The following is a 21,298-nucleotide window of genomic DNA, read 5'->3' on the forward strand; positions in this document are numbered from 1 at the left end:
GGGGGGTGAGGTCCAGACGCTCTGAGGGGGGGTGCTGTGGCGGGGGGGTGAGGTCCAGGTGCTTGGGGAGGGGGACTGTGTTGGGGGGGTGAAGTCCACGTGTTTGGGGGGGGTGCTGTGTTGGGGAGGTGTGGTCCAGGAACTCTGAGGAGGGTGCTGTGTTGGGGGGAGTGATATCTAGGTGCTCTGGGGAGGGTGCTGTGTTGGGGGGGAGTGAGATCCAGGAGCTCTGAGGGGGTGCGGTGTTGGGGGTGAGGTCCAGGCGCTCTGTGGGGGTGCTCTGTTGGGGGCAGGGATGAGGTCCAGGCACTCAGGGCTGGGGTTCAGTATTCACTCCCTCAGCTGGAAGGGCCCATTCCTTCCCAGCTCTGTGCTGCCCAGTGTCTGGGGCCTGTCAGCAAGGCAGCAGCCGGAGAGCAGGTCCCGTGAGCCCTCTGCACACCCCAATCCCCCGCGCTGAGATCAGGCCTGGCTGCAGGGCTCTGGCTAAACAACAGCCACGTTTATTTTCAAAGACACAAAGGTCACTGCTAAGTCCTGTCAGCTGGTGACCCTGGCTTCACTGAGAACATGGTCTGCGTTCTGTGCTGGACAACCCAGGGCTCGCACAGGAGGAGCCAACAGGATCATACCTCCCTGGCCCCCCCCTTTGCCGGTGGAGGGGCTGTAAACCCCCTGCATCTCTGGTGTCCTTGGCTAGTCTCAGCTCCGTGTTGTCAGGAAGATGGAGGTCACCATGCTGCCCAGAGCCACAGCCACAGCACCAAAAAGCAGCTTCCAGGGGGTGACCTGGAAAAGACAGGAGGCAACTCAGCTAGTGTCCTTAAACGGCAGTGGGTCATTGGGGTCCATCTGCAAGAGGAGAAGAGAGAGATGGAGCGAATGAGCTTCACAACAGCCACCTGCACTGCGAGATCCCCACAAGGCAGCCCGGGGCCACGCCGTGTGCAGGCTGGCCATGGGCAGGGGTCACCAAGCCCGTTGCCTTGGGAGGAGAACGCAGCCCCTGTACCTAAGAGATGGAGGTTCTCTTTCCATTTCTGACTCCACAGGTCATCTGACTGGCCTGTGGTCTTGCTACTTGTGATTCAGGGACAGTGATGCTGACCTGCCTTGTGGGGAGAGGGTGCAGCTAAGGTTGTTATTGTGTGTCAAGAGCTTTGAGATGACAGGGGTGGGCCAAGGAATGCTCTGATTCATCTCCCTCGCCCCTCTCCCCCTAACCCGACTGGCAGCCAGGCTGCTTGTTCCTGCCTTAGTTTCTGGGTTTCATTACTGGGTTAGGGGCAGTTCTTCTCATGCCCAAATGGAGCCTCTGCAGCCTTCCAGCCCATCCCTGCACAATGCCAGATGGGGCTGGGAGTATCTCTGCATGGGCCCTAGCTAGGCAGGGACCTTGTGAATGGGTGTGATGGGATGTGCAAGCCCCACACTGGTGAGGGAAGGGGTAAGGAGCAGCCCTGGGCCCAGAAAGTTCTGCCCAGCGGCCCCTGCTGGGTATGCTTTCGGTGAAGGCTGAGCTCAAAGGGGACAGCTCAGCTCATTCTGGGGGGCAGTTGTGTGTTGCAGGCTCCTGCTGAGAAGCTGCTGGGGCCCGGGTGGCCGGGCCCAGGCCCTGCTGCCAAGCCACCGCAGAGGATGGCATTGCTGAGCCACGATGGAGAGAGGAAAACTCTCCAGCGGGGACCTGAGAGGACTCCAGGGAGGACGTAAGATGGCACCAGCAGAGGAACCGAAGCCAGGAGAGGAAGTGGCCCAGGGAGTAGGTGTACGCCACACATTTTTAAACTATCATTTGATGTGCCCTGAGTTGGAACCTGGTAGAGCAGGGACGTCCTGGGTTCCTCTACCCAGGCCCTGGCCTCTTGCCGCCTGATCAGACACCACCTCCCTCCCAGTCCCCTAACAATGAGGACCTGGGTTCTGCACCATCAGCATCAGCCCCTGGGAGAACATGGGGAACTATAAGAGCCTCACGGCTCCTTTCCGCAGTGCTAGCATCCACCCGCCAGCTTTCTGCTCACATACACTAAACCAGCAGACGGCCCCGTGTGTAGACCATGCTCTCCTGTTCGTGGGCAACAGGAGAAGTGTCTTCACCCACGAAGAGGTGACATAGCCTCTACCTGAGCCTTCCAGCTGGGAATGAATCCCTCTTTGATAAAACTCAGGGCCTTGGGCCAGGAGTTCCAGCTAGGCAGGCAGGTTGGGCAGGTCCAGGTTAACAAGGCAGGGCCCTAGGTGATCAGGCTTTGGACGCAGACACAGGCATAACTGCGACCAGGGACAGTAATGGGGAGGCAGAGTTCTGGTTCCGGAGCAGCACCAGTGTCCCGGTTGGGCCGGGCCAAGCCAATGTACCCATCTGCTCTGGCACGCTGCCGGCTGCACCAGGTCGCCCACGTCTGTGGGGGCAGGGCATTCCGCCTGCCCTTTCTGACGCTTCACTAGCTTTGAGAGCTCAGCATGAATTGCCTGGAAGAGACCAAGAGAGGACAGCAGGTCATTAACCCTGGAGCACTCCACCTGCTTCCTTCTGGAGCATGAAGAGAGTTCTTCTGTCCTGCGACTGTCATTCCTCCTGCCTCCCCACCCTTTTATATGGCAGCAGCTTCAGTAGGAAGTCTACTTGAGTTCACTCCTGGTTAGTCAGGGCTCCTGGCCTCTATTTCCTGTTCTGCCAGAGACCCGTATGACCTTGGGTAGGTCACTGCCCCCTGGGCCTGTAACATGGGGGGAACAACACTGAGTGCCTGGCTAAAGCACTTTGGGATCTTTGCGTGAAATAAGCAGGATATTGGCCACCCCTGTAAATGTGCTGCTTGCCTACTGTGCAAGGTAAGCCTCCCCTTGGAGCCAGGAGGGACGGCGCCTCGCTACCCACCCGCTCCAGTGCGAGTGGATAATTCAGGAACTAGCCCCTGGAGGGGGGCCCTTGCTCTGCTCTTTACCTTCGTGGTGGGCTCAAGCTGCAGGGCTCTCTTTAGGATTTTCATGGCTTCCTGGTCCTCTCCTCTTTCTGACAGCAGCTGCGAGAGGGAGGAGACAGTAAAGAAAAGAAGGGAGACAGATCAGGAGGCATAGAGCTGTGGGGGATGGGACACAGTGATAAGGGGGAAGGGCTCACAGAGAGAGAGCAGGAGTGTAGGGACATGGAGAGAGCTTCAGATACACCCAGAGGAAAAGCTATTTGGTTACTAACTCCTAGTACTTTCCTCTTTGCTTGTTTTCCTTCTCTCCTGCTGCCTATTCTCCCCCTGTCCCCTTCTCTCTAACTCTGACCTTGCTTTCTCATACAGTCCCTTTGGTGTAAGGCAGGGGTTTGTGACCCCTCAGTCAGTCGTGAGCGGTCAGCCTCCACCGCCAAGGCCTGCATCGCCTCCTGCATTTATAACAGTGTTAAACATAAAAAAGTGTTTTTAATTCATAAGGTGGGTCACATTCAGAGGCTTGCTTTGTGAAAGGGGTCACCAGTACAAAAGTTTGAGAACCACTGGTGTAAGGGTCTCCAACCCAGACTCCGAGAAGTTGGAGAAAGAGGGCCTGACTGGTGAGATCTCTTCCTGGAACCTGCAGATCCAATGCTTCTAGTCTTCTCCCTCCCCTCCATCTCCTACCAGCCTTTTCCCTCGTCTCCCAGGCCATGCCCCAGTCTCCTGGGTTCCCTTGGTGCGAGTGCTGGGCTGTACCTTTCCTTTCCTGTAGAGAGCCTTCACGTTGTCGGGGTCGATGTGCAGTACTGTACTGCATGATGCCAACACCTCCTCAAACAGCTGCAGCTTCAACTGGGCAGCTGCACAGTTATTAAGACATTTCACTTGATGCTCTTTCAGCTCCTCTTCCTCCTCGGGGCTTGGAGGGACTGGGAATGAGCCCAACAACAAGGTGGTCAAAGCCAGCTGGACGAGCTAGACGAGCTAGACGAGCGCTCTGCAGCTCACTCAGAGCTGCTAGGGAGAGGAGAATGTGCAACCCCAGTCCTGTGCCAGCCTCTTATCTCTGACTCTCTCCCTGCTAAACCCAGATCCTCTTAGGGTGAAGCCCCGAGACTCCCCTCCACTCAACTCATGTGCCCTGAGCCCAGGTGGCCTCTTATTTTACCTGCACCAGGTGAGTCCAGGATGCCCAGGGCCAGCTGGTAGGATTGCATAGCCCACTGGTACTCCTCCCGCTCAAAATGGAAGTTCCCTCGCTTCCTCTTCTGCTTGCTGAGGCTGATTCGCGTGGAGGGTGACAGGAGCCCCAGATCAGGGCTGTCCCGGATCTGTAGCAGGGTCACCTCATACAGTAATGAGGCATCCGATGGGATATCAGGGTCCCTGGAGGGAGGAAGTGAGATTTTTGCCTTTCCCCAGTACTCCCGTCCCTGGCCTCCTGCACTCTGGGAGTCAGGGTGCAGAGCCCGTTGGCTTCTGGAACCACAGAATCACGAACAGTGCAGGTAGCTGTGATTTTACTAGGGACAGCTGGGCCAGGACGAGAGGACCCCTTCAGGCAACCAGGGCTGGGATTACTCTGTTCCTTTTGCCAAAGGAACAGTGAGAGGTGGGCAGCACCTCGGTGCTCTAAGCCTAGAGCAGGGAAAGGATCAAGTCCAGCCTACCTGCCCAGGTGACCGTATGCATACTGGAAGCTGGTGAGAAGGAAAGACACCTCTCCTAGCTGCATGGACTGGACACCGAGCTCCAGGGCCTGTCGAGAGGGGGACAAAGTGGTTTATTCCTGCCCCAAGACTTGCACCCACTGCACTGCATGGAGGCTCCCCTTGGCCCAGCATGTTTGACATGGCATGCTGCAGAGAAGTTGGAGCTCAGCAGTGCCTATGCTGAGTTCCACCATCTGCCCCCTGGCATTGGAGGGAGGTGGCTGGCTCCTGGTGCTGGGAGTTCTCTAGGGAGTGGGAGTAGGGTCTCTACTCCTCTCCCTGTCGCTGCTGAATGCCAAAGTCAGGGGAGGAATCTGCCCCACAGGGCCCCATTTTTGTGGCATCTGTTCCCTTCCTGCTGCAGATATGGGGTGGAACAGTGAGGGGGTGTGGTAGAGAGGGGTCAGATCAGGTTCTGAATTGCCGCTGAATTGCTGGACCTTGCATCAATAGCAGGGCTTGGGGTGGTTGTGGTTCTCTTCCCCCTGACCTGGGGTCTCGCTCTGGGCAGAGGAGATGTGAAACTGGGAGTGTCTCTCCTCTGAGGAACCCTGGGGTCAGGATGGGATGGGAAATCTCAACTACTTCCCCCTGCCCCAACCTTGCCCCAGGAGTGTTGATTCTAGCCGGACCCAGAGGGGCTTCTTGACAAGAATCTTTTTCTGTACCTGTCCTCACAGTTTTCGAGGTGTTGGCTGAGCCACAAGCAGGGTGAGGGGTGGGAGCAGCAATGCCGCAGGATAGGTGTGCAAGCAGGGTGTAAGCCAGAGACCCCTGGGTGGGTCTGGCAGCAAATCTTGTCACTACACCTCACATGTTTGTCATGATAGATCCCCAAAGGTGGCATGTGAGCTATCACTGGGAAACGAATAACTTACTGCTCATTAATATTCTCGTGTGATGTCTGTCTGGGGGATGTATGAACAGTTACGTATGTGCGAGACTTATGTTCTCAGCCATGCACAGGCCCAGTCTGACCTAGACACTGCAAGGTATTTGCTTGGCTGACCAGCCTTGGCGTCAGGCAGGGAGGATGAACGTGCATGTACAATCAAAGGTAAACAGAGCCGTCTGGCTACTAGGGGGGTGGTAAGAAGTCAACTATCACCAGCGGGCCAGGGAGGAACCAGCCTGACATCTGAGAATGCATGTCAGTGGTTTACAGCCAGGGCTTAAGTAGTTGAATCAGTGGATTGTGTTATACACGTGTATCGAGTATGAAAGCTGATGACACACTGGTGATTACCATCTTTGGTATCTCTACTAACACTGTTTGAGGAACTGTGGACACTCACTGATATTCTGCTTTATAGTCTGTGACCGAACAAAGGGAAAACAGCCTGTCTCCCAATGACATCAAACAAGGTGTGACCAAAACCAACGGAAGCCCCAGTTATATATGGCTCAATGGGATGGGAAGTACACAGCAGGGAAGACCAGCCTGGGGTCGTCTGAATCTCGGGACAAAACAGTGAGTTTGGAGAGAGAAAAGAAGCCATCTTGGCATCCATCACTGGCCAGACACAAGGGCATAGCACTCTGCAAGCTGAGAAAGACAGGTCCTTCAGCTAACGGGGTTGGAGTCTCTAGGAACTGAATATAAGTGAAAAAGCTGCTTAGTCAAGGGTCTTTCATCTAAGAAGCCAAGGGAAACCACCCCCTTGTACTTCTGTGGAAGGTGACCGAGGGACAGTCATCCCAGTACATCTTGCATCTGTGTGGGGCAGGGACTGGCTCCATTTTGATCCCTGCACAGTCAGCTTTTAGCAAGTGATCAGAAAAACAGGGCCTTGGTGGGGCCTGCAAGCCACTGTGTGAGGCTGGATCCCGTGCAACCCCACAGCCGTCTCACTCCCCCCTTCCCAGGTTCTCCAGGAACTGAATATAGGTGAATACTGACTGGGACCCATTGCAGATGTGTGCACGTGTGGGTGTTTTAATAGAATTCTAGAGCCTGCAGTTGGCTGCTACTTCAGATGACACTTAGGCATGCACCATAAATGTCTGAGTTACACGCCTGTGGTCGTGCTGAGCTCAGGGACTGGAAGGGCCCAGGAATGATTTTAGACGTAACAAATCCTGCACTTGGCAGTGGGTTCAACTGGATGACTCTTGCAGATGGTCCCTTGTTACCCTGTTGATCTGTGATTCTCGTTGGCTGGACTGGCCCCCTGGGCAGCTTTCCAGCCAGTCAGCCCTTCCCCTGGGCTGAACCCAGGAGCTGGGAATTGACACCAGGATTTCATTTGCCTCCCTGTTTATGCCCCAGCACAGCCTGGAAGAGGTTTTGTTACTGCCTTGCAAAGCCAGCAGGAGGCGCACACGTGTGTTGTGTAGGTTTCACACAGCTGATGTCTTTGCAACAGCAAGAGGAGATTAGAACATGGCCACTGATGCCTGTGGCTGGAGTCGGGCATTTCAAAGCTGGCAAATGCCAACCTGCAGGGGCACCAAACCATCCAGCCTTGATGGTGACTCTGTCCTTAGGGTGCAGGAGGAGACCAGACCTGTATGACGTCCCCCTGCTCCAGGGTGAAAGTCAGCATCGGGTCCTTCTCCACCAGGCTACCATCCTCCAGAACCCCCAGCAGCTTCACAGTCACCTCCTGGCCTGGCTGGGGCCTGCCGGCCTCTCCTTGGCCTTCTCTCACCAGCAACTTCCTCAGGAATCTGTCCTCTGGGGGAAGCAAACAGGGAGAGGGGAATCAGCCCAGGGAGCAGGAGCCCCTGCCCCAGGACCTGTGGGACTCACCTGGGCAGAGAGGGACCCGTTCTTCCCTCTCCAGCCAGGGGCACTCCTCGCTCTCGCTCCGCCTCCCCCTCCCCTTAGGGGGTTCCTTCATATTAGACCCCTTGTTTTAGTGTTTCTGCTCCTGGCTTTGCAGCATGGGGGGACCTCAAGGAGATGACTGCACTTCCCTCAGGGCAGTTGTGCTTTATTATGTGTATTACAGTAGCATCGAGATTGGTGCCCCACAGGGCCAGGCGCTGCACAGGCAGCGGGAGAGATGGGCCCTGCCCACAGGCTCTTTACTCCAGACAGAGCCAGGCTGTGAGGAGAGACAGGCCAGGAGAGGGGAAGCGACTTGCCCAAGGGCACCCAGCAGCTCAGTGGCTTAGCCAGGACTAGAACCCAGCTCTCCCGAGGCCCAGCCCCATGCCCGACCCTCCGGCCCACACGGTTTTAAATGCATGTTTCTTTGGCAGCAGTGTTGTGGCCTGGAAACCAGCCCAGGGCCCCTGAAGCTCAGCTGCTGGAGTTCGGGCCACACCCCCGCTGCCCAGCAGCTGTGAAGGGGCTGAAAATGCCCCATGCTCAACACTGGGTGTCTGTGCACCCAGCAGATGCCATGCTGGGGGCTCGCCCATGCCATGTTGCCCCGGACTGGCCAGCCGAATGGCACTGTGCCAGGCCCAGCTGGCAGGCCAGAGACCCACCATCTAGCAGGGCCATGCCCCCATGATGCACTGCAATCCAGTGCCAGTCGGGGGGCAGCCAAGCGAAATGTGGCACTGACAACGCCAGTGTGGGTGCTCCGGGAGTCCGTCAACTCTCTGCCTTGCTCTCAAGAGACTGGGGGGTGCAGTGGCGAGGGTGGGGGGCAGATGGGAGCTTCCCCAGAAGTGGCTCTGGGGTCTTGTTTTCCGGTCACCCCTTCCTGCCTTCCCTCCCCCCAGTCTTGCTGACTCACCTGTGACATCTGCCCAGCCGGTGGCGGCGAACAGCTGCCGGAAGCAGCCTTGCTTTGGCCCCAGCAGCCGCTCCAGCCCCCGGTAGAATTGCTGCTCCTCCTCCTGGGGCAGGGGGGCCTCAATTGCAGTGTGAGGCAAGAGGAACCTGACCACCCTCCCCAGACAAGGGCTCCCCTCCAGCTCCAGGGCCGCTGCTGGCCCAGCTGATGCGGGCTGCTTGGCCCGCTGGCTCGCCCCTCCTCCCTCCTCCGCCACCTCCAGAGGCTCCAGGGCTTTGGCCCCGGGAGAGGGGCCCTGGGGCTGCGCGCTCGGCTGCGGTCCGATCATTCCCGCGGGCCCCTCCGCACGCCCCAGGCCGGCCACGCGGCAGACTCGCAGCCCAGCTGCCCAGGGGCTCTGCCGAGCCGGAGAGGCGGCGGCGGGGAGTCCGGGCAGCGACGCCCTGCCCCGGCTCTAATGCCATCCCTGCGTTCGCCGGGCGGATTAGCCTAAGCCCCCTGCAGCCTCGGGCCCGGCTGCGCTGCCCTCAATCCGGGGCGCTGCCCGCTCAGCCCGGCCGCGGGGGGCCCGGGCCCGGCTCCCGCCTGCCGGGAGGGCTCGGCTGGCTCCTGCGGACACGGAGGCTGTGTCCGGGTCCCGATCCCGGCCCCTCAGGCCCAGCCGTCAATGAAAGGGGCGCGGGGGGGCAGCCCAGCCCCCGGGCCGGGACCGCGCAGCGCGGGGGCGCGGCTAATGCGCTTAGGGGATTTGCTCAGGCTGCCGCAAAAATAGCCCCGGAGGGCGGCTACCCCGCTCCAGGCCCGCCCCGCTCGGACACGTCCCTCCCGCCCCAGCCCCGCACCGCTCCTCCCGGCCCGCTCCAGCCCCGCTCCTCCCGGCCCGCTCCCCAGCCCCGCCCCGCTCCGCTCCACCCCACCCGTCCTGCCCCAGCCCCGCTCCTCCCGCCCCATCCCGCCCCAGCCCCACTCCTCCCGGGCCGCTCCCGCACCGCCCCACCCCGTCCCTCCCGCCCCGCTCCAGCCCCACTCCTCCCGGCCCGCTCCCGCACCGCCCCGCTCCTCCTGGCCCGCTCCCGCCCCGCCCCAGCCCCAGCCCCACTCCTCCCGGCCCGCTCCCGCACCGCCCCATCCCATCCCGTCCCTCCCCAGCCCCGCCCCGCCCCGCCCCGCTCCTCCTCGCCCGCTCCCACCCCGCCCGTCCCGCCCCAGCCCCGCTCCCGCCCCGCTCCTACCGCCCCAGCCCCACTCCTCCCGGCCCGCTCCCGCCCCGCCCCAGCCCCGCTCCCGCCCCGCTCCGCTCCTACCGCCCCAGCCCCACTCCTCCCGGCCCGCTCCCGCACCGCCCCAGCCCTGCCCCAGCTCCGCCCAGGCCAGACCAGACTCCGCCCCTCGGCCCGCCGGGCGTCGGGGGGTGCCGCAGCCCAGCCCGGCCCCACTCCCAGCCATGCCGTGGCCGCGAGCGGAGCTGTCCGGGCGGCTCCGGTACCGGGGCGGCTCCCGCGGGCCCTGCCTCAGCCTCCTGCACCTGAAACTCACCGACCCGGCGCTGCGGGCGCTGCGGGACTGTCAGCGGCTGCAGGTGAGGGTGGATCGGCGCCCCCTCACCTGGGCCGGGTCCGGGTCCGGGTCAGCGGCCCCCATCTCACCCCGGGCCAGTTCAGCGCCCCCCCTGTGTACTCTGCCCCCCCCCCGCGCCGCGGGACCGGGTCAGCGCCCCCGCCCCCTCCCCCTCCCCCCCCCGCGCCGCGGGACCGGGTCAGCGCCCCCGCCCCAGCCACCCCTCCCCGACCGGGGTGGCAGCAGGCTGGAGGTGGGGTCCGCTCCTGCAGGCGGGTCGGTGACCCCAGACCAGCCTCTGAGGGGCCTGGTGGGTTCCCTGTTGCTGCCGCCCGGCCAGGGCAGCCCCGGGCGGTGCGATGCAGGGCCCGGCTCCGTGCTCCCCGGGGCAGGGCTGTTGGATGTGGAGGGGTCTAGACAGGTGCAGCCGCTAATTGTCCCTCTTGTTCCCTTTGCAGGGCTCAGCCCGGCCTGTCATCGCCTTCCAAGGGAGCCAGGGGGTGAGTGGGGCGGGGCTCCCTGGGGAGCGTGAGACTCACTGGGGGGGTTGAGGGGGGCCGCTGGGCTCCCCGAACACGGAGTGAGTGTGAGAGGGCTGCCAGCCCAGCCCCCGCTGGCTTTCCACAGCCCTGTCTCCGCTCCGCTTTCCAGTCTGGGTCCGCTAGCCCCAGCCTGTTCTGGGCCTGTCCCCAGACCCGCAGCCCAGCGCCCTGGGCAGTGACCTTGGAGCAGCGCTGCCCTCACAACCCCTTGGGCTGGGCTTGGGTGAGGGCAGCGCTTGTTCCTCCTTGCTCTGCTTCCTTGCCTCCCGCTGGGGCAGGGGCTGGGGGCTGAGCTGTGCTGAAGGAGAGACGATGGGGCAGTTCAGCAGCAAGGGGGAGCCCAGCCAAGCCCTGCTCTGGGGGAGGGGCAGGGTGCAGCTGGGGGGACCTGGGCTGAGCGCTCATCCTAGGCAGGTGGGAGCTCTGTTGCTTGGGACAGCTAAAGCTGGACACGGCCTTGGCACTGCGAGCGGGGTTGGTCTCTAGCCCCGGCAGCAGAAGCTGTCGATGGGACCCATGGGGTTTCCCCACCTCCATCCCCTGTGAGCCTCCTTCCAGGACTGTGGGGCTGGGGCTGCTCAACGGACCGTGGGGCCCCTCAGAGGCTGGGGAGCAGCTAGGCTGGGGGGGAGAGGGGCCCTTTTGATCTGTAGCCAGGGGAGGGGCCCACAACACTGCCTGGGGGGTGCCATGGCCTGTCCAGGCCTGACTGGCTCTCGGCAGCCCTGGGGTGGGGGTGGAGTGATTGAGCTCTTGCCAGCCGCAGCCTTCCTTGGCAGCTCAGGGCCCCGCCCTGTGCTGGGCCTGGCCGAGTCTCTTCTCTGCTGTTTTCTGGGGGCTCTGGGGTCGGGGATTTGCCTCCCTCCCCTTTGGCTCCAGGCTGCTGCAGCACCTCAGCTGCGCCACTTGCTAACTAGCTCTGCAGGGGATTCCTGCGGGGAGCTGCTGCCTGAAGCTCAGATAAGGGTCCCTCTGGCCTTTGCTTGCAAACACATTAAAGTTCCCTCACAGGGGGGCCGGGGGGGCAGGTGCTGGGCTGCGAGCTCAGCAGAGGCAGCTGGAATGAGAAGAGGTAAAGCGCTGGCTCCCCCCATGTACCCCCCTGCCTGAGCTGGGGCCAGTGTGTCTGGGGGTGCCTGCCCCATGTACACCCCCCACCTGAGCTGGGGCAGAGCCCCCCCAGGGTGTGTCTGGGGGTGCCTGCCCCATGTACACCCCCCACCTGAGCTGGGGCACAGAGCCCCTGGCTTGGCCAACAGTCCCCTGCCCAGGACGCCAGCCCTCCCTTCTGCTAATCCCTCTTCTGTTCTTCCACTCAGAGACCCAGCCCCAGCACCCTGGCTATGTACCCCACTGCTGGGAGTAAAGCCATTTCAAGTCTCCCATTGGCTTCCCCAAATCTGGAAATGGTCCAGCATGGTAAGGGTTAAACCTCTGCTGGTGATCTGCCCCCTGGAGAGCTGCTGCTAAAAGCAGGCTGTAGCCTCCTGGGGGGATCCTGAACCAGACAATTAGAGGGCAGTGCTGCTGGGGTCCTTCGTCTGTAAACATGGGGTCTGGGGAGCCCCCAGTCCCCCTCCCTGGGAGAGCCTGGAGCGTGTGCAGCTGAGCCCGCAGAGAGCTGCCAAGCCCCAGGCAGGGATGGGGATGTGGGGCAGGAGGATGATGTAGAGGAACAAGGACAATGCAGTGCACCACTGTGCTGGAAATGGTCCCATGCACTCCCTCTCTTCTGGATAGTATATCAAGATCCCCTGTGCCCTGGGCAGCCCTGGGGAAGGAGCTCGCCTCTTCACCTTCTACCTGTCCCGCTACAGCAAGGACAAGCCGCAGGCCAGCTTCGACTGCATCCGGCAGTACGTCTCCAGGTGAGTGAGTGGGCAGTGCCCAGCGCCCAGCCTGGGGCCGGTCTGTGCCCCAGAGGCCCTGTCCTGCAGACTTCCTGGAACTGGAAGCTTTTTTCCTGACCTGAAGCTCTAGGCAGGTAACCAGATTCCTGGCCTCTGCCCAGCTTGTGGCTGGGGGCAGGGCCAAGGGCTTGCGGGAACCTGACCTGGCTGAGTAGGGGCATGGCCAGCACCTGAGTCCAAGGCAGCTCTGAGAGGGGTGGTGTGTGAGGCTGGAGATGGGGCACAAGTGGTGGGGAAGGGGCTGTGTGCTCTGGTGTCAGGGAGGGAGCTGGCTCTTTGCAGATGCACCTGCCTGGCCGTGCTGTCCAGTGACAGTTCTGTATGGTGCTGCAGCCCCTGCTCTCCCCAGATCCACTGGGGCACTGTGTGCCAGGAGCTCCCTGCCTGTGTAGCCTTTCTCCTCCCCTCCCCGCCCCCGAGGACCGTCTCCTTCCGGACAGCGGAGGGGGGTAGCAGTGACCAGGTCGGGGCTGCTGTCCCCACACAGGCATTGCAGCTGCTCCTGAGCAGAGGGCAGTGCCGAGTGAAGGGGTGACTGATGCTCTCCGGCTGTTCAGCAGGGCGGGAGGTGGCTGGGAATTGCCTCAGCATGGCAGGAGCAGGCTGCGTGAGTTGCTTGGTGAGAGCTGCCGCAGTCTCAGAGCAGCCCGATCCCCTAACTCTTCCCACTGACCCCTGCTAACTTGCGGGGAGGGGGGGGAGAGGGGAGGGGGCGCTGCCCTGCTCTGGGGGCGGTTGCTGTTTGTTCAGGGTCAGGGAGGAGTCACTGGTCCCACTTCAGAGCCACGAGCCAGCCCAGTGCCCCTAAGGTGGAGAGGGCCTGCCATCCTCACCAACCGGAGCCTGCCAGAGAGGCGGGGAGGGAGGGAGGGAGGCAGCAGGGCTCTGAGACCTACTGGCCTGTGGGAGGGGCAGCCCCACATCCCTGCTGACTCCCCGGTGGGGCGTCTGCAGAGAAGGCGCTTCCATTCCAGAGTGTGTAGGAGTCACACGCCCACCAAACTGGTGCTGTGACCCCAGCTTTGGAACAATCTCTGGGAGGGCTGTTCAGTGATTCAGACCCCCGAGGGGTCTCACTCTTCCTCCAGGGTAAGCCACGCAGTGTCGCCGCCTCCTTAGACTGCATCTCTGGCCTGTTTGCCACTCTGCTTCCCACCATGAGCTCTGGTCAGCGAGTCCCACTGAGGCAGACCCCTGAGGGAGACTTGTACTATCTTAGGGAGCAATGCAGCCCCACCAGCATCTGCAGGGGCACTCACACAGTGCTGAGAAAGTTGGTTTATAGTCGGCTGGCACACAGCATAGGGAGGTCTTCGGTAGCACAGAAAACAGACAGTTACAGCACAGTCCATCCTGGTCAGCGTGAAGCCTAAAGCCCTGTCCCTCTGACCCCTCTTTGTCCCAGGTCAGGTGAGCCCTGACTGCTTCCCACACTTCACTTCCACCTCCACCCCCCAGTCCCAGTTGTTTGTTCTCCAGCTGGGCAAACTCGACTTGGCTTCCAGCAGAGAGGTGGAGCCATCCATGGTCCCTAGCCGCTAGGTATCGAAGTCCTGGTGACTGGATTTGCTGTTGTCGTCATGGACTCGATTGATGAGGTGCCAGCCCAGTGCCATTCACACCTGCGCCAAAGCCTGCCTCCGGGCCTCGTTAGCAGTGCAGCATATAGGGGAACCCGCGGCAGGCAAACTAGTCACACACAATGGGACAGAAAATCTCCGCTCCACCACAGCAGGAGGCTGCCCTGGGGAGTGGCCGTGTTGGGCAAGGACTGGGGATGAGACAAGACAAGGGCATACCACTGGCTCTGACCCCTGCCCCTGCCGTGTGGTAGCCAGTGCCCCTGGTCTGAGGGTGTGTCTAGGCTCCCTCTCCTAGGCATGTTCTCAGGGTGTGGCTAGCAGAGAGCAGGGGCCAGGCCAGTGACACAGGCTTCTGTGCTCTTAGGCTGGGTCAGAACCAGCTGGACTGCGTGGGCAGCATCCAGGAGAAAATCACCATCTGTGCCTCCGAGGACTCGTACCAGCTGACACGGGAGCGTGTGTCCCAGGCGGAGAAGGAGGCGTGGAGCAGAGCTGCTATCGAGATCAAGCCAGCAGCCCCAGGCCATGGTAAGGCAGGATCCTGCCTGGGTGAGGGCGTGGCTCAGGAGTGGGGCTGACCTTGGGAAGCAGGAGGAAGCACTGAGAGAGCAGAGCAGCCCCTCCCGCTCTGCGCATGGGCACAGGGCAGCGTGTGGCCTGTGGGAGTGCTGGCAGCTGGCTCCGTGCCATGCATGGGAGAGTGGGCAGAGCTGGGCTCCCATGGCCAACTCTCTCTGTCCCACACCGCGCACAGCTGTTCTGTGCCCAAGGTGCGGGGCCCTGGGACTCGGCCTGCACCCTGCTGGCTGCCCTGGGCCTGCTGGGCGGGGCTGGCAAGGCTGGGTTCAGGAAGCAGCTGGGCGCTGAGCTGGGGTTGCAACAGCTACTGGGTGAGCCCAGCTGCTCTCTCTGGGTGCCGTCTCACCTCCACGACCCCTACTCAGTCCCCCTGAGCTGCAGCAGAAGTGCCAGACCGCAGCTTGGCAGGATTTAGCCCAGACTCACAATGAAGTGGAGGGACCCAGGGGCTGCAGAGGAGAAGGCTCTTGCGCCAAGGGGGGCCAGCTGTGGGCGGGCAGAGAAGAGTCTGGTGCTAGCTGTGAGATCCGGGATGAGAGGCCTTAGGGGCACATCTGGAGGGGTTAGTTCTTTATTAGCAGCCATTTGTGCATTGATTCCTCTGCAGGTAAATGTGTTACCATCCCGAAGAAGCTGGGCATGAGCACCCCATTGGGGAAGTGCCCCGCTGGGAGCCCTGCTCCAGAGAGCAGGAAATGCAGCCCCATGGGGACAGATCGCAGTGTTCTTGTGAAATGCCTAGTGCAGCTTCTGGCCCTGCGGCCCCACTGCAAACATGAGCTCCTGGAGCGGCTGGACAGGGTGCAGATCAGCCTGAAGGACAAGGCCCAGCTGCTGCCCATGCTGGAGGAGGTGAGTGCGGGTCAAGGGGGCAGTGCGGCGTCTCCTGCCCCCTGAGCTCTCGCTGATTCTGCTGCTCTCATCCACGCAGGTGGGGCAGCTGAACCCCCGGGAGAGCAGCTACAGGCTGAAGGAGGAGCTCTTTGGGCAGGTGCAGGAGGACTGGCTGGGCTACACGGCTGAGGAGCGGCAGGAAGTCAGGCAGCTCCTGCGCAGGTGCAGCCCTGGGGCAAGGGGCAGAGAGCTGCCCTGGTGCCCCCAGGGTTAATGCAGAAGTCCCGGCTGTCTGTGGGAGGGGGCCAGATGTTTCAGAGCAGGGAGGGTTGCAGAGCACGCCTGTGTGTATAGTTGGCTTTGGGCACAGAACGCTTCACAGCCAGATGGTGGGTTCACACCTGGTTCCCCTCCCGTGAGCTCAATGCCATCCCAATGCCAAGGCCCTGACCGCAGCCTGCCTGGCCCCATGGCCAAGGCCTAGGTGCTGACAGGGCATCTCCTCTCCTGTTCTTGGGTGATACTCAGCCTTGGCCCATGGTAGCTGCCCCAGATCTCTTCTCTCTTCCGCTGCAGGAAACAGGCCCACGGAGCCGTGGCCAGGCCCTTCTTGGTGCCTCTGGAGTGCCCGTCTTGCCAAGGTGCCAGCAAAAGGCCCTTGGGTGTGGTAAGTATTGGTGATATGAAGCCTTAGGCAAATGGATGGCCCGGCGCAGGGACCAGAACCAGGCAAGGGCAGGAGAACAAGAGCTGAGAACCTGCTAAGGCTAAACGTCCAGAAATCTGGAGATCATCAGGATGACTTAATATCCTGATTTGCATATTTGAATATGCATGGCTTTATTTGCAGAAATTGCAGATGTCCTGATTACGAGAACTGAGCTGATTTGCAGATATGTTGGTGCCACTTCTTGAAGCCACTGTGCCCCCCATCCGCCTTGGGGCAAGATCAACTCCCTGCAAAATCCAGAGCCCCAGCATCCTCCTCCACTAACCCTGGGCAGGCCGGACACTTGTTCCCCCTTGTTCAGGGCCACTGCAGCTGTCCGGCCACCCCTGGGCAGCTTCCACCCACCACCCTACTGCTTAACAGCGCAGCACAATTCCCCGAGGTCCCAGCTGCAGCAGGGAAGGAGCTGTAGAGTCATGGGAATGACTGTGCCCAGGCCACTGGCTGGGCAGCTCCTTGAGGCTCTGCCTTGGGCTGAGTCTTTCCTGGGCTGGGAGGGGTCTGGTCCCAGCTGTGTGCTGGGCCTGGCCCTTGCTGCTGAGCCATGGCTACTGCCCGGTGTCACTAGCCATAGCACCAAGTCTCTGGCCTTGGGTGGGTTGGGGGGGAGGCTCTAGGCTCCAGCTGGGGGGCTGGAGTCCTGGCGGGCAGCAGCTGCAGGGGGCTGGAACCATTTGTACTGTGGGTTGCTGAGAGCCATTGAACGAAACGGTAACCCTGTGGGATGGAAACCGTGGGATGGAACCACTGCAAGCCAGGGGGTGTAGCAGCCTCCCAGCATCCTAGTTCCAGCACCTGTGCCTGGCTGGCCTAGAACATCAGCTCTGCCCTCCAGAGCGGGGAGTGAGAGCACTGAATGTGGGGAGGGGTAGCCCCGTGGGCCATGATGAAAGGGGTGGATCCCTCCTTGCTCACCTGTTTCCTGCAACAAGGACTCCAGCCTGGGGGGTGAATCCAGGGCAGCCCCCACAGCTGGGTGGGTTTGTCTTTCAGAAGCGGCTGGCACTGCTGGATGCCTCGGACCCACAAGGGCTGAAGAAACCCTGTGCCCCAGAGCACCCCCCCAGCTCTCTGGGATCCCACCGCAGACTGCAGGAGCCTGTCCTGGAGCATCAGAGAACCCAGAGCCAGCAGCAGCCATGCCAGCTTCCCAGGCCCAGTGCGGAGCTGCAGAGCTCAGAGGAGGAGCCGAGCGAGGGGGAGGGAGGCGATGACTGGGAAGAGGGAGCTCTGCGCCTGGAGCAGCACCTTTCTGCCCTGCAAGGTGAGGGGCTGCACTGCTCCCAGCTCACCTCGGGGATGTCCTGCTGCCTGCCAGGCTCTGACCCACCTTGTCAGCCGGAGTGCCCCTAGCCAGAGCTGTCTGCCACATAGGGCTGCACGGCCCCCAGGCAGCGAGACTAGGGAAGAGCAGCCAGAAGCCCGGGGGGGATGAAAAAGGACTTGGGGTGAGTCCAAAGTGAGGCTCACATCTGCTTCCCTGGGGCAAGTCACAGCAGTGCTGGGCAGAGCCGCACCTACTGCTCACATGCCACCCGATAACCTCCCGGAGCACCTCTGGGCTGCGCGACATCAGGGCACCATCCCGTCCCTTCCACACACCAGCATGGCTGAGGGGCTCTGCTGGGGGCAGCGCAGGTGTCTGGAGCTCATGACTTTTCAGGCAGCTCCTGCTGGGCTTGTCGGTGGTTCTATAACCCCAAGGAATTGAGGGACAGAGGCTGGGGGTGGAGGGGAAATTACTTTGAAGAGTTTCTACCCAAATTCTTTTGCTTCCTCCCCAGACAGCGGCTCCCAGGCAAGCCTCCCAGCCTCCTTCGCTGAGCTCCCAGATTACTGCCGGTAAGCATGGCTGGGCGGGCAGTCCTTGCCAGGCACATTGCTCCTCCTCACCTGTGTGACAGGCTAGCCACTCTGCAGGTACCATGAGGGGGTCCCTGTCCCAGCTCCCACAGTCTGAGTAGAGGGGAGAGGGCTGGGGCGTGGAGCCAGGCTGAACTGCAGCTTCCCAGCCTGAAAGTCCAAGTTGTAAATGGAATCTCAAAGCTGGACAAGAAGCAGACCAGGCCCCACTCCCTTAGGCTATGGAGCTACCGTGTGGGCAGTGGTGTGACAGCTCCATCTGCTTCTGGGCAGTGCCCGCCTTTTCTCTTCCTCATGCACAGAGAAGCTGCAGTGGTGCGGGTCAGAGAGATGGAGTTGCTCCTACAAAGCAGCATTCTGGCATGTGCTCCTCATACAGAGCCCCTGCTGCTCAGCTCACCTGGCCTGATGGAGGGACTAGTCAGTAGTTTCTCCCGGTTGTGCTAGGAAATACAGAGCCATCTGCTCCGTGGAGCAGCATCACGCCTACGTGGAGGCATTCAGTGCGGATTACGCAGAGTACCGGCGCCTCCACACCAGGATTGGGCATGTGAGCAGGACATTCATCCAGCTGGGAGCTAAAATCAAAATGCTGCCACGGGGGACGCAGCAGCATAAGGTGAGGCTGGGCTGGGCGGCAGGGCAGCGCGCCTAGGCCGAGTGCTGAGTCAGCTCTCTTGGTTTGCAGGCAGTGGAAGACAGAATCTTACAGGAATACCGGAGGTTCAAGCAGGTGAGGCTGGCAGTGGGGGGCTGGGGCTGATGCTCCCTGGCAGGAGCTGATGTGGGTGCTCTCTTCCTCTTGCAGACCTACCCCAGCTACAGGAAGGAGAAGAACCGCTGCGAGTATCTTCACCAAAAGCTGTCCCACATCAAGGGCCTCATCCTAGAGTTTGAGAAGACAGGGGCTACCTAGGGGAGGCTGCGGTGCTCTGAGCCTGCAGGAAGCGCTGCCCGTTCTCCTTTCCCTTTGCAGGGGAGCAAGGGGTGGGGGTTAGTGAACTCTCCTGCAGTAGTAGTTGCAGTCCCCCAGCCTAGTGTCCAATGCAGCCATTTGACTGATCTGGGGTGGGGTGAGGGAGGGGTTCACAGGACAGAGCATGGGGCTGCCACAAAGTACAGAGAGTGGGTGATGGTCTCAGTGAATTGTCCCCTGTGAGCTGCTGTCCCGCTGGTCCCAGCTCCCAAGGGGCACCCGGGCCTAGTGGTGCAGCTCCAGGTTAGGGGCAGCCTGTACCATAGAGCTCTGCTGGGGAGGGAAGGCTGCTGGGTCAGGGCAGGCTCCCTGGCTTCAGGCTTGTAACAGCCAGCTCCATGCATTGCCCAGCCTACGCTGCCTGCTGGAGAAGTAGGCTTTTGCTATCAAGTGGGACCTGCCACCTTCCGTCACTGGCTTCCTCCCCCAGGGGCTTAGAGCTAAGGGCACCATGCCCCTGGGGCTGAGTCTGGGCTGGGGTTTGATTACTGACACCTGCTTGAGCAGTGTTCTGTAACAGGAGTTGAGGGGACAGGGAAGTGCCTCACATTCCTTGGCTGTGCACCCCATTGTTGGTGTATTTCAACTCTCTCCCTGCTGCCATCAGAACTACCCTGGGAACCTGCTGACCTTGCTACATGGAACTGCAAGGTGTGGGGGCGGGAGAGATGGTAATGATTGCTTATGAATGCAGGAGGGGTGAAGGCCCTGGAAGTTCTGCCTTGGTTCTGGTTTATGGCCCTGGGTTAAACAGTTCATTGTACAATATGGAGGCACGTGTGGTTGTGCCCTTCAGCCCTCTCCCAGCACCTGCCTCAGCTCCTCCTGCTTTCAAAGTAACTAGCCTGCCCCAACCCAGCAGGAGAAACTGATGTGTCAGGGCCTGGCTGCAAGTGACGAAACCCTTTGCCTTAATTACCAGCCGGCCTCAGTGGAGGGGATGGAGCCCTCACGCACAGGCTCTGCTGCCTTGTCCAAGGAAGTGTGTGCACAGCACCCTGGGGCTGTGCTGAGGGTTCCTGGGTGCTCTCTGTAATAATAAAGCCACTCAGCCAGAGTGCCCTGCTGCCAGGGATAGGCCCAGGGTGCGTTAGCTGCAGGATGGGCCTAGCTTGAGCAAACAGGAGCATTAATATGAACACTCTACTGGCTAGGTGGGTAACAGCTATTCATGGCTGACATGAACAGCTGTTACCCACCTGACCAGTAGAGCATTCATATTAATGCTCCTGTTTGCTCAAGCTAGGCAAAGCCAGTGTGGGAGGTGGGGAGACCTTGTAAATGCTATCGTGCAAGCTACTGTACCTAGAGCGTGCCCTAGTAATAAAGGTGTAGAGACCCAGCCATGGTGTTTTGTAAAACACAAGTTACAGGGGAGGAGAAGCCCTGCTGGAGTGGTTTGAGTGCAGAGCCAGAACACAGCAGTACTCAGATTTACCAATCCTCCCCTGCAGTTCTCTGCCTCCAGGACTAGGAAACCACTCATCTCTCATTCCTGCTGCCCAGCACAGTGGCTCCTACCTGCACCAAGGTAAATACAGAAGGCCATCTGTTCATGGTAGTTCAAACACCTGTGCACAAAACCTTGGAAGGGATGTAGGCTTGGAGCAGCCAGCCAGCAGGAGACAGGACAGCAGGCTACAGTCAAAGGCTAGCTCCTTAGCAGCAGGGTTAGGAGCCTTGTGGCCAGCAGAGCTGTGTCTTAAAGAGGCCCTTGTCTGAGAAGTAAGAGGCACCTAGAGGCTGGCTCAGCTGCAATCTCAGCTCTGGCCTGCCCTCAAGGGAGCTGAGCACCAAGCAAAGTGCCCTGCCCTTCTATCTGGCTGGGGGATGCTTTCATGGCTGGTCCTAGCCTCTTGTGGCACAGCAGGGTTTGCTCACACCATTGCCACACCTCTGGCTACTTGCCAGGGAGAGCTGCTGTGCCTGCCAGGCCCAGCACCAAGTGAAACCCACTTAATGTTTGGCACAGCTTGAGCTGCTCCCACGCAAAGCCCAGACTCAAGCCCTGGAGATAGCTGCAGGAACACCAGGAGCAGCCCACAGCTACCAGGTCACCTGCAGCCCTGGGCTCTAGCAGACCAGGCCTGGACCTCAGGCAGGCTTCTTGCCACTTCACCACTGCCATCTGGGGCATTCATGATGGCAGCTGTGCCCTGCCACAGAGCTTGTGTTCTATACTCAAAGGGATGAAAGGACTCCTCTGCACCTCCTGCCCCTAAGCAGCATGCAGTCCTACCCACAGGCCCCATTCTAGGCCAAGTTCCCACAGAAGCATAGCAGTAGCCAGTTCCCCACCAGCCTCTTGTACTGGACCTCATGGACCACAGGATGAAGTGCACGGTTGGGTGGGATCTGTTCCCCATGCAGTCCCACAGTTGTCAGGA

The 21,298-nt window shown here is 60.8% G+C and overlaps 2 protein-coding genes across 7 annotated transcripts; one reads left to right on the forward strand and one right to left on the reverse strand.

Annotated features, from left to right (window-relative positions):
• Nucleotides 1-239: 239 nt before the first annotated feature.
• Nucleotides 240-9,155, reverse strand: LOC140895183 (peptidyl-prolyl cis-trans isomerase FKBP8-like). Of its 4 annotated transcripts, none has more exons than XM_073304618.1 (8): nucleotides 8,338-9,155; nucleotides 7,153-7,322; nucleotides 4,604-4,692; nucleotides 4,102-4,319; nucleotides 3,690-3,862; nucleotides 2,952-3,029; nucleotides 2,362-2,475; nucleotides 240-789 (listed from the first exon to the last, which is right to left on the reverse strand). In XM_073304618.1, exons 1-8 carry the CDS (start codon nucleotides 8,663-8,665, stop codon nucleotides 703-705), a joined length of 1,257 nt encoding a protein of 418 aa, XP_073160719.1. In that variant the 5' UTR covers nucleotides 8,666-9,155; the 3' UTR covers nucleotides 240-702. The 4 variants fall into 4 exon arrangements, with proteins under 4 accessions (XP_073160719.1, XP_073160721.1, XP_073160720.1 ...); XM_073304619.1 differs by having other exon boundaries at nucleotides 696-852; XM_073304620.1 differs by lacking the exon at nucleotides 2,362-2,475.
• On the forward strand, nucleotides 292-20,036 carry ELL3 (elongation factor for RNA polymerase II 3). Of its 3 annotated transcripts, XM_073304616.1 has the most exons (14): nucleotides 292-1,762; nucleotides 3,834-4,110; nucleotides 5,959-6,116; nucleotides 10,353-10,394; nucleotides 12,177-12,304; nucleotides 14,294-14,457; nucleotides 15,116-15,360; nucleotides 15,440-15,564; nucleotides 15,919-16,009; nucleotides 17,066-17,336; nucleotides 17,857-17,914; nucleotides 18,383-18,554; nucleotides 18,624-18,668; nucleotides 18,744-20,036. In XM_073304616.1, the coding sequence occupies exons 3-14, from the start codon at nucleotides 6,045-6,047 to the stop codon at nucleotides 18,849-18,851; spliced, it is 1,521 nt and encodes a 506-aa protein (XP_073160717.1). In that variant the 5' UTR covers nucleotides 292-1,762; nucleotides 3,834-4,110; nucleotides 5,959-6,044; the 3' UTR covers nucleotides 18,852-20,036. The 3 variants fall into 3 exon arrangements, with proteins under 3 accessions (XP_073160717.1, XP_073160718.1, XP_073160716.1); XM_073304617.1 differs by lacking the exon at nucleotides 3,834-4,110; XM_073304615.1 differs by lacking the exons at nucleotides 292-1,762; nucleotides 3,834-4,110; nucleotides 5,959-6,116 and adding an exon at nucleotides 9,656-9,916.
• Nucleotides 20,037-21,298: the final 1,262 nt, after the last annotated feature.

The sequence above is a fragment of the Lepidochelys kempii genome, chromosome 10, assembly GCF_965140265.1.
Source record: "Lepidochelys kempii isolate rLepKem1 chromosome 10, rLepKem1.hap2, whole genome shotgun sequence".
Taxonomy (NCBI): domain Eukaryota; kingdom Metazoa; phylum Chordata; order Testudines; family Cheloniidae; genus Lepidochelys; species Lepidochelys kempii.